General features: G+C 41.6%; 1 protein-coding gene across 1 annotated transcript in view; it reads left to right on the forward strand.

The window, feature by feature from the left end:
* XPO4 (exportin 4) overlaps window positions 1-8,323 on the forward strand; it is a 77,509-nt gene extending 69,186 nt beyond the window's left edge. Inside the window, exon 23 of the mRNA XM_085216192.1 lies at window positions 1,904-8,323. Within this exon, the coding sequence (XP_085072318.1) occupies window positions 1,904-2,101 (198 nt within the window). The 3' untranslated portion in view covers window positions 2,102-8,323. The remainder of the gene's footprint in view (window positions 1-1,903) is intronic.
* Window positions 8,324-11,911: the final 3,588 nt, after the last annotated feature.

The following is an 11,911-nucleotide window of genomic DNA, read 5'->3' on the forward strand; positions in this document are numbered from 1 at the left end:
GCAGCCTATTGAAATCTTTATTGTCTTTAAAACAAATGTACTTTCAGCACCTGCCTGACTATCTTGGTGGCCCCCTAGATCAGTCACTGTTCTTCAACAATGGGGAATCCAAGGCTGGACACAGTATTCCATGTGTAATGCAGTGGGAGCTCTCTGTAAAGACAAATAATAAACAGTCCAGTGTGCTGCTAACACTTTAGTAGCTCCACTGAAACCCTCTGATTCTTTATTCAGCAGAACTGCTTCTCAAGCTTTCATTTCCCAGTCTGTATAGTTGCAGGGAGTTGGTCTGTTTCTACTACAATTCTGGACACCCCAGTATAAGGCCCCTGGGCAGTATTAAAACTGGCTTCCACGTGGATATGAACCATTAAACACAATCCTTTCAAGATGGACACATTTCATACAGCCATCAGTGTTTACCCAGTCTCCGCAGTCCTTCAAAGGCAATAGAGTGGCTGGCCTTGAAATAACAAACCTGTCAGCTTTGGTGGAGAGCTGCATTCCACAGGATCTCATCCACCAGTCTCCTGAATAAGTTGAAATCTGCTTCAGGATGTGCAGGGTCAGTACTCTTCTCCTGCCCTCACTCTCTTAAGGATGCTGAACTCCACTATTTCACCATCTGCGCAGCCGAGGCTGTCATTAAGTATCACCTCCCTGACTAGTACTTCCTTGTCTGTGAGTAGCAAATGCAGAAAAACGTTGCACCTGTTTGGCCAATCTGGCATGCAGGTGTCAGGGAGATTATCTCCTAAAAGTCTGTGATCCAGATTCTTCTCAAGTTGCTTAAAGATGACTTGGTCCTCTATTCACCTGTTTAAGTGACTTGTAATAACTCGCACCATGTCATCATCTTTACTGCCTCTTTACTCTGACCCACGAGCACTCAGCTAAACTGTCGCCTTGTCCATAAGACAGCATCCTTAATTTCCTTCTTTCACATAAACAGCAACCTTCTGTGCTCTTCTCTGTCCAAAGAACCTCTCTGTCCATTAGAGCATTCCAGTTATATCAGCTGTGCCACCACCTCTAAGTTTCTGCAGTGATCTTGCAGTTCTGCATCTTTTCTTACTGTTTGTTTCCAAGGCTGAATGTATTTCTTCTTAGACATTTGAGGTTTGCCTCCTTCAGCCTGTTTTATCCTTCTTGATGAACACTCTTAGATCCATTACTGCCTCACATTCTTAGTGCTGCTGATCACCATCCCCACTTATCTACAAGTTGTTACCACTGTCTCCCAACATGCTCTTGAAAGCCCTTCTTGCCAGATTGACAAGCTTTTGACAGAGGTGTTCTTAAGCCACTTTTCCATATGAATCTTCTATCTGGTTAGCAGCACTCATCCCACGTAAAGGGACACATGAGCGTGTTAGACAAAAAGAGCCAGGAGCCTGTTACTCCCTGAACAGCAGTCAGTTTGCTGTTCTTAAAACCTTCAGCCTTCCCTTCACTGTCCTGATCATGTTTAATGTGCTTCTTCGTCTTCTGTTGCTGTCCAAGTGGGGAAACTCTTAGGAATCCCATCCCAGGGAAGGAAATCCAGAGAGAGGGAAAACTGTGGAGGGAAATGGCATGCTGAATGTGAGGCACCTGTGAAGGAAGAGAAGCCCAGTTCATAGAACTGAGCATATGCTAAGAGCCAGAAAGAACTTTGAAGGGAGTGCTTAAAGTTTCGACCTCTTCTGGTTCAAAGTCTTTATCTGGTTTAGAGAAAGGTGAGAGGCCACGAGTCCATAGCTGTTCCTGGTACGCCAGTTGGTGAAACTGGTGGGGAGACACTACTGAGGGTTTTCAGACTCAGCCTTAATTCTGGATTTTGTCCTGACGAGAGAAGTTGTATATATTGTGGCTTTGTTTTTTTTTTATTTTAAAATTAATGAGACTCACATTTGTTTAACAGGCTGAATATTCAGAGCTAGTTGAAACCTTACTATCAACTCAACAAGATCCAGTAATCTACCAGCGATTAGCAGATGCCTTCAACAAGCTTACTGCAAGCAGCACTCCTCCTACACTGGACCGTAAGCAGAAGATGGCCTTCTTAAAGAGTTTAGAAGAATTTATGGCAAATGTTGGTGGACTTCTCTGTGTAAAATAAACAACAAAACTCTATGCCTAATTTAGACCCTTTCTGCAAAATGCACTGAGAAACGCTGAATGCTGACTAAATCTTGTACCTGTCTCTGGGTTCTTTGCAGCCATCTCAGATTCTAGAGAGTCTGGAAGTTTGAACATACGTAACACAGTGGAATAGGAGAGGTCAACTTTGAATCAGCTTCTGCTATTATGTGTTAGCTGCAATCTGTCATACTTGTGTGTGGGAGAGAATGAACAGAAAATGAGAATTTAATTTTTTTTCCATATATGTGCAAACAGATATGGGCACAATGAAAAATAAATTCAGTGCCTTTTTCCCCACTGGTTTAAAATGAGTGTCCAGATAAACGTGCAGATTTCTTTTCTACCCAGAATTATGTTAGAGTGTGATGCAAATACATAAAAAGCTCTAAACAGTTTAGCTGATTTTAAGCTTTATTTTTTTCCTCTCTAAAGTTTGAGTTTGGTGTTCCAATGGGGAGAAAAAAAGAATGGTGTTTTAACTTGTGTTTAGTTTTGTTTTTCTAGATCAACCTGACATTGCGTGTTTCTGTAATGCAGGTTTTTACATTATGTTCTGCTGCCTAAAGTTCAGAAGAAAAAAGGTGTATATTTTTGTTCCCCTAAGATGAACTTTAGGATCTGTAGCCATTTCATTGCCTTAATTTAAAAAAAAAAAAGTTCATATACTTACAAAACTTAAGGCAAGATTTGACTCTTCAGAGTTGATTTAGGATGTTGGCATTAAGCTGCCGTGTGCCTGTTGCAGCCCTTCACACAGACGAGTGTCATTTTGGAGTTGAGTGTGATGCAAGGTTCACGGGTAGTTTTACTTTCAGCATTGGTTTGATTCACGTCCAGGTTACGCGCAACTGCGATGTATTTCTACACTGAACTGTTTGCTCAAGCAATAACAACTCAAAAGGTCTAAATTACTGACTTACAGTCTTTTCAAAGTTGGGGCATTAGCTAAAACACTTATGCTAGAACAGTGGTAGCAAAACCTTTGACTCAAGGGCCATGCTTACTTGACTCTGGTCAAGAAAAGTAACTGGGATGTGCAGTGCTGTGGGGGATTTGGGTTTTGCTGAATGTAACTCCGCCTCTGTAGAGCCATCCCAGCTGCTCTCTTGCTCATTTTTTGTCAGTACTTCAGTGGTTATGACAGCAGAAAACAGTGCCCTGAGTTTAGTGGACCAACAAGGAAGAGTAGCACACGAACACAAAAGGGAGGCCTGTTTTGTCTCCAGACATGAGCCTGAGAAAACTGAAGCAAACACAAATGTTGCGTGCCGAGTAGAATTGGTTTTAGTGGAAATACATGGAGGCAGAAGTTGGCCCTTTTGTTTAAGACCTCTGCTAGATTATGTTGTTGAACGTTTCCCATGTGTTTTTTAAATTTCTGTAGAATGTACAGTGCACACCTTTGTGTGGCTATGTACAGCATCATGTTTGCAACTCAACTTCAGCTGTTCATCTCATAATTACTCACAATAGCCAGAATGTTAAAAAGACAAATCTGTAATACTGTGCTATAAGTGATCTAAGACTTTATTTCTCAGTTAAATCCATACCTCTCTCAAGTGAGGACCCACAAGGCCAAAAAAGCCATCTCTTCATTACGCATTTCTCTTAATTTATGGGAAAGCTGGGCCTTGTCAGATTTACACATGAAAAAGTGACCATAAAACTTACTAGATAACATACCTTCCCCATGAGTATTTTATTTCTAACATAATTTGCATATTTTTTTACAACAGGAGGGGTGTTGCGCTCAATTTTTCCCTGAAGCTCTAGTGCTTTCCTTCAAAAAAAAAACCAAAAAACTCCTGACTGTGTACTTGCTCAAATGATAATGATCCCAGCAGATTGATCTTTTTTAATTAGCTTGGTTTTTTTGCTATGTTTCTGGAACTGCTTCTGGTGTTTCTCTGAACCTGTGTGTTTCACAGGGTGACAATGAAGGCATTAAAGCCTGTGAACAGAAGGAGCTCAAAGAGCTGCTGCTTGTTTGTCACAATGTAGATGATGCCAAATACGTAGGCCAATGCCTTCAAAGAGATCATGGCAAATACCTTCAACTTACTTGGATCTGACTGGATAATCGATGCTCCTCTACAACTGTGCCACTGTCACTTTTTTAAAGCTGTTTCAATATTCAAAAATATAACTTCACATTTGTGACACTGTCTTAAGTATTATAACTGATTGGGAGTACAAATGGAGTTAGTATTCAGAACAAATTCATGTGCATACCCATTACTTTTCTACTCAGGCCTGCTGTATTGTAACAAGTGCTGATGCACGCCTTAGTTTGTCTTTCAAGACCTGTTAAAGTATGAAGATTTACTTTCAAAAACACGTTTTGAAGATTGTTTAAAACTTTTGTTTATCCATCTATTTAAAATCAATGTTATGTTAAAGGGAAATTGTGCTAGAGAGCGCTTTGTGTGATTTTTGTGCTTAATGTTATGTGGAACAACACTGTTCTTTTTAATTTTTCTTCTGTTCTTGTCTGTTCAGCGTGGATCTTTCCTTGCCAGTTGATTTTTCTTTCAGAGCACGTGCAAAGATGTCTCCACTTAGTGACATTCATGAAATTCCCAGAACATTTTTCAACGATGAGTTCTCTGAATTCATACTCCTGGCTGGGTGGCTACTTCTGCCTAAACTATTTTGCTTATATATCCCTTCCACAACCCCAAGAAAAACAAAACACCGCATCCAGTTGCTGTGAGTGTATATGTATTGTTCAGTCAAGTCCTCAGAACAGTGCCAAGGACTACTTTCAGTGGACCTTGAGAGCTGGCTCCAAGTAATGGTTCTGAAATAGCGATAGCATCACTGCATTGATTTTCCATTCACCATACGAAGGGAGTAATAGTTTTAAAAAGGCACTTGTTTCTTGAAAGAAAACATCCAAAAAGGGCATGTCAAACTGAATTGCAAATGCTGCATGATGTAATTGTAACAAACGTTATTTGTCTAGGCATAATATTGCTTTTGCAAAAACAGATTATTGCTCCCATGTTTTTCTTCTGAGAGTAGAAATCCAGTAGATTCTTTCCCATTTTTCCAGCCCTTCCCCCATCATCATAGCTATTTTTAATGCTACCACAGTAATTTTCTGTTATTCAGCCTATAGATTTTGATGCTGGCAAGCATGTCCATTTGCTTGGGTCATGAAATTCAAGACTTTGAAAGCACAGACACGTGGGCAGGGAGAAGTGAACTGCATTACACCTCTGCTTTCATGCACATAATGCCTTAACTACCTTTGCCGAGTTACCACAAGAATCTGCTACATCCTATTGCCCCAAGTTTGTGTTTCGCTGTTCAGAGATAAAGGGCTCACGGTTTTCCTCAGGAACGAGAAACTTGTTTTCTCAGCATGTCCAAATCCTACGAGTTCAATGAGAGGGGTTTGAAGCTGGAGCATCTCTTTGATAGTGCACTGCACTTGGTAAAACCCCAATGTTTACCTGGGTAAATCCCGTTGTATTTAAGCCATGTAGTTCTAGAAAATAAGCTTGCTTGGAGTAGTCAGTTGTCCAATTAAAATTTAATTCTTTAAAAGGTATTGTAAATTCTAACTTGTGATCCGTGAAAACTATTACAGAGAGACAATTGCAGCATTTCTTTTATAAGACACTTCAAGTAATTTCAGTTAAATAATTACATAAGAAGGGGTGTTCTTTACAGAAGTAGCTTGATGAATATAAGCGCAGGAGTAGGAGCCAGGCTCCTCTAATTTTGTATCAGTTTTTCCACTGGGTCCTCCGCGGCCTTTGGCACGTCGCTAAATCTGTGTCTTTGTAAAAACAGCGATGGTACCTACCTACCTCACAGGGGTGTTGTGAGGGTTAGCTTATGCTTATAAAATGCATTGAGGATCGGAAATGCTATGTAAATATTAAATATTTTAATTTTAGTTCTGTGAGGTGTAAGATTTACTGTAATGAAAACAGAAGGTTTTTGTAATGATAAAGCCGTAGAGGCAGCGGCAGAATGGTGTTCTACGAGAATGGTCTCCTGCAGTCCAGTGCTGCTGGCTGTCTGTCATGGCTGCTTCAGTTACAATGGTGGTTTCTTCTTCGCTAAGACGTGATTCCCCACCACGGTGCCTCGGTTCTGCTCTAAACAGAAAAAACAGAAGGAGGACAGTTGTTAGGTATCCAGGCTTTGGTGCTGCTGCTTCTTTCAAGTGCTTCACGTGGTGGTAGGTTTATTGCTTTTTCTTTTTTAATGCTTTTTTGCAATGAACAAACATGAATTGTCTCTCCCATGTCTCTCAAGTTCCTCCCGCTGTCACTCGAGTTCTGCTCAGTGTAACTAGAGCCTGGTGGCAGTGATTAACACACAAAGAGCCAGCCCTCCAAAACCTCTACGTTGCTTCCAGTATAAAATCGTGCCCTCTGCAGTACATGAGATTAAAGCTCCCTAGCACAGATGATGAAGCAAATGGTGTGATTTGCTGTAGAGTCCTAAGCAACCACCTGTCTTTAAAAAATTAGGGGAAAAAAAGCAATATGAGATTTACTGGGGCTCAAGCAACTGAGAAATAAGATGTCCCTGGCCTGCCCTCCTCCTCAGTGAGTTAAAGCAAGTGCTGCTTTTTCATTTTGTCCCATTTCCTATCTTGCTTTTCATGTTCCTTGGGCCATTATAAAAGATTGGGAAGACTCTTCCAGCCTCAATGGAGGATCACACTTGTGCAATTTTCCATCTATTACTGCTCGATATTTGAAAATGATTTTAAAAAGCAAATATTCAGCCAAGCTTTCTAATAATACTGCTCAGCATGTTTGAATCTCTCACTGAACAATTCTAAATTTTATAATGAAGAAAATATCCCCTTTTATTTGTTCTCCTTGTGCAAAACGAGGAACTTCCATGCAGTAACCATGCAGTTTTAAGGCAATAAATGCTAGGACTGCTGGCAATCAAACGTGTAAATATTTAAATGTACAAGTCAGTACTATGTTGAGTTTATATATCATGAAAAGCAGGGATTGAAGTGCTAGTTAATTTCATGTCTTGTGTTACCAGTACAGTTGACGATACAAAGTTGCACAGAAATATTTCATAGTTTATTGCAACGAACCTTAGAAAGCAGCTATGGAGTCAGGCTGGATTTTCAGTTTTGAAATGAAATTTCATTTTTAAGATCCGTAAAGAGGAAGAGGATCAAAATGTTTTCCCCTAAGAGCTTTTATTTTGTTTTGGCCACATGTGATGTGTGTATTATTGTTTATCATGTTCCAAAGTCCCACCTGTGTCGAACCCCTGAAATAGCATTTGTGATCCTTCCTTATGGCAGGAGTGAGCAGAGGGCCGTTATGGAACTGGGAGCTAACCACAAGCAGGGGCTGTGTGAATGAGCAGACCTCTGGTTCAAGTTGCTGGAGAAAATTTAGATTAATATCAGCACTTAAGGGCATGAGTTTCAACAAAAAGAACCATGGTGGGTGTGGGTGTGTGAGGGGCGTAGCGCACCAGAGTGCCAGAGAGGTCCTAGAAGTGGCTGGGAACATAAGAACAAATTTACCTTCCCCCTCTCATTCTCCAAAATAATAATAATAATGTAATGGTGACTTTTCAGGCCTGCTATTGGTGGTGTCTGTATTCCCAGAAGGAATGCTGATTTCTGGGTCTCATATTTTGTGTGTAGATTTAATCTAAACGGTTCTGAGGATGTGTGGCATGGAAATGTTCACCAAACTTGTGTCTGTTCCCATGTAAATTACATCCAACTGTATGTTACTTTATGTATTTTGGAAAAGCTTGGTTACACGCAGCAGCTCCTAATGTTCTGTAATGTGATTATGTTTGGGAAAACTACAGCTACGCTGTTCTGTTCCTCTCTTCCTTTTGTGCATTCACACTGGTTTTTTAAGGAAGAAAAATTCTCAAATCCTGGAAGTAAAACTACGTGACAGCTGTGGTGTTGGCAGCTCACTGTAACCTTGGCCGTATGTATCACTGAAATTGTACTGGTTTCTAAAGTTCACTTACTGCAACCATACATTGATATTGGCCTGCTTTAGTTCAGTGACTCTTCTGGTGAAGGACAGGAACATCAAAGGTAATTTTGGGCAAGTCCCTGAAAACAGCTGGCAAGACTGAGAGCAGCAGCACATCCAAGAGCCTTGTGTGTAGAAAATGGAACTATTTTACCTTAAATACGAGGTCTGGAATAAACTTGAATGATTTGGGTACAAAACCTTTACTCATATTTGTTTGTGGAAATGTATGCAACACCCATTCATTTTTCCTTTAAGAAATTTCCATTTGCTTCAGTTGTGTTTGAAGTTAGTGGCTTTTTTGAAGTTTGTTTGGTTTTCCCTTCTAACGGCCATTGACTCTTAAAAAGACTGCTGGAGCAGTTTGGCTGCTGAGCAGAGGAGGAGGTCTGGAAGTGGGCACGAGGAGTAGGAAGTAAAAAGTTTGCAGCCTTTTATAGGGATAAGAAAGAAAAATCACGCAACTCTGTAAAAAGAAAAGCGAGTTCATAATGCACGTGTCAACATCTCATTACCCAGTGTCATCCCACAAGGATTAGTAAATGCTGCCCTACCATCAGCGTGGGGTTGTTTTGGAATTGTGTGATACGATACAATCAGCGTGAGGTTTGTTAGTTATATAATGGAATCTTTTTTATTTGGGAGACATTTCAGGCAAATCATCTCCAGCAAACACTGAAGTACCCGTTGTGTCTGCTGTGTAACCACCGTTCTTCTGCTCCTATCTCCGAATCTCATGGCACAACCGTTCTCACTTTAAACCTATCAGCTGTTACCAGATTGATTTTGCTGATACCGTGTTGTCTTTGCAAGTCCAAAGAAGGCAGCAGCTCTGTGTGATGTGCTCCCTTTCCCTTCCCATTGATGTCTGTCCTGTCACTCACAATTGGTTTGCTGTAACTCATTGCTGTGGATTTCACAGTTTGGGTTCATGATGTATTCAGGTCGCGTCCAATCTGTCACCATGCTGTTTACCACATCACTATAGACTCTCACCAGTGCTTGACTTGAAAGGTTCCTCCATAACTCGGGGATAAGTTGGCAAGACATTGCCTTTAGTTTTAGTACCGCACCAATACCTGTAGTGCTGCTTTGCTCCCATGATGCTTGCTGTAACAGAACCAAAGCCCATCGCCACACTTTGGAGTCTTTAGGAAGACACTGATGTCCTCTCACAAGACCAGCACTCCTCTGGGGAAGGCTGGCATTCTGCCACTGTAAGGAGAGACTGTTCCGAAGTACTTTCTGCCTGCTTGTAGGCTCTTATGCACTTTCATGGTTTAACAAACTACTGTTAAAAATGTACTGTAACATGGAATTTTGATAAGCGCACATGTATGTAAACATTTCACTCAGCCTCAGGAAAGCTGGAAAAATTAGATACCTGTTTTGTATCTCGGTTGTTTGTTACCTACATCCTTAAAAATGGACAGATAATGTGTAGATGCTATGAGTGTAACTGTTGTGTGAGAGACTGGTATGGTCTGCAGGAGGAGGACAGCGTCATTTTAGTCTAGGGACAGAGAATGGTGTCCTCTTATTTTTCTGAAACATATATACACAAAATCTGAATTGGACCTGCAAAAGCAGTGATAAAACCCATTTACTGTTCAGGAAAAATATGTTTTCTGTCATAAAAGCTTGTTTCTGTTTTCTTCCTTCTCAAGAAGCGTATGTGAAAGAAGTATGGAGGTATGTGTAGGACAAACTGTAAAACCGCTGCTGTACATAATGTTTGCTACTTGACTGCATTTTCTGTTCCACTTTAATTTTACTGGTTTTGCTAAATATATTTTATATATTTTCCTTCCTGCTTCTTGTGATGGCAGAGTGATTGCATCTTTTGGGGGGAGAAACAAAAATGAATGTGAGAAGGCTCTAGCCACAAAGATCCATCAAGTTAGAATGTCAGTATATATATCTCATAACTTCTTCTGTTGAGAAGTACGGCACAAATTGGGGACAATGTGGCATAGTAAAATCAATTGATATATAGAAAGTACAGAGGTAATGGTCATCCCATGTCGGGGTGGGTGGTTGTTTTGTTGTTTGATTGATTTTGTTGTTTTTTAAATGGATGCTTTCCTGTGTGACCTACTGCATGAACCTGCGTTAGCAGCAGGTTGGAGTGGATGACATCCAGAGGTCCCTGCTAGCCCCTGCAATTTTGTCATCATCTAAAATCCATTTAAAACATCAGTGCCATTAGATTTCCCCCAAATGCTTTTCCATCTGAGGTCTGTAGCCCTCTTTGTGGTCCATGAATTATGTGCTAGGGCTCTACAAGGCCTGATAAAAGAGAAGTCATCGTGATCGCATGCAATATTTGCACATCCGTGAGAGAGAATTGGGAATCCATAAATGTGCTGAGGTTGAAACCTCCTTCCTACTGCACTGAAAATTCAGAGGATCACTGAGAGCTCCTAGAAAGCCGACAGTAACCTGTGCTATGGGGACCAGGTGATCTACACTGAGTACCCCACTGGTAGAGCATGCTGTGTTCTGTGTCTGCATCACTAGAAGCAGTCTGTCTATGTTTAAATACTGCATGCTTGGTTGTCTTCCAATTTAAATGTGCACTTGGTTTGCCATTGCTAAAAATGTCAATGTTTTTGGGAAAATAGCTATTAAGCATGACTTCCAACAGTAAAGACAAAATATGATGGACTACAAAATAAGCCTTAACATGAAAACACAAAATCCGGATTAGCAGCAAGTGGCTATTGCTTTCCAGTGTATAAATTGTTTTTTAAAAACTGCTGTGTGCTTTGGTCCTGAGCTGCTCCAACACAGAGCACTTGCTGATGTGTCAGTAAAGCAGCAGTGGTCTGAATGGTCAGACAGAAGTCTGAAAGATGTCCACGTCACTGCCGTGTTTCCAAGAAAACTGTCTGTGACTGACAGGGCAGGGGTAGATAGCTTACCTTTGAACACCTTCCTGCAAAAAAAAAAAAAGGATTAAGAAACAATAAAGCATATACAATAAATATATTGTAGGGTTCACATTACTGGTGTTCCCACACTGGTGGCTGGTTTACTCTCATGTCCCAGAGAAGCAGTTCTGCAAGACACAACCTCTTTTCCTTTGCAAAGGATTATTCCAGCATCTCCGCTGTCCTGCCATCGTCACCTATCACAGGTTCAAGCAGCTCCAAGCTGTGCCTTTGCTCCAAGCTGTGCCTTATAGCACAGTCAAAATGCTGCTGCCTGCCTGCCCCCAGGCCTGCAGAGCTGTGCGTGATGTCTGTGATCCTTTGGAAAGGAAGAGCCATCAGAGCCAGACCCATCAGATGTGGCTGCACAGCCTCCTTTACCCTTCCATTCTTCAATTCTATCAGCCCTCTGAGCACTTTTTTTTTTTTTCACCTAAAACAAAGCTATGGAATGCAGCACACAGTCAGGTCCCTGTCCCTCAGTGTTAATATTCCTCCTCAGCACTGAGATGGCGGTGTGCTGCCGCAGGGCCGGAGCTGAGCCCTCCAACACTCAGCAGAACACTGCGTATCGGAGCGCTCCAGCAGTGCATCAGAACAGGAGCGCCTCTGGGCACATCCAGCTCTGGAGACGGCCGTGCGGTTTAATGCGGCTCATCTTTAAGCTGTAAATAGTTCAGTCGAGGTGAGGCTGCTTTAAAGCCTCTTGGAGCACCGGAGTTGCGGGAAGAAGGGCTACGAGTGCGCCTGCAGAGCAAGGCAGTCCCTCCGCCAGCTTCAGGCCGCGCTCTCCTACTTCCGGCACACCGCCTGGGCGGCATGCGGGGCCTCATGTCAGAAAGGGCGGGAAGGGGC

Source organism: Meleagris gallopavo, chromosome 1 (assembly GCF_905368555.1).
Source record: "Meleagris gallopavo chromosome 1, MGAL_WU_HG_1.1, whole genome shotgun sequence".
Taxonomy (NCBI): domain Eukaryota; kingdom Metazoa; phylum Chordata; class Aves; order Galliformes; family Phasianidae; genus Meleagris; species Meleagris gallopavo.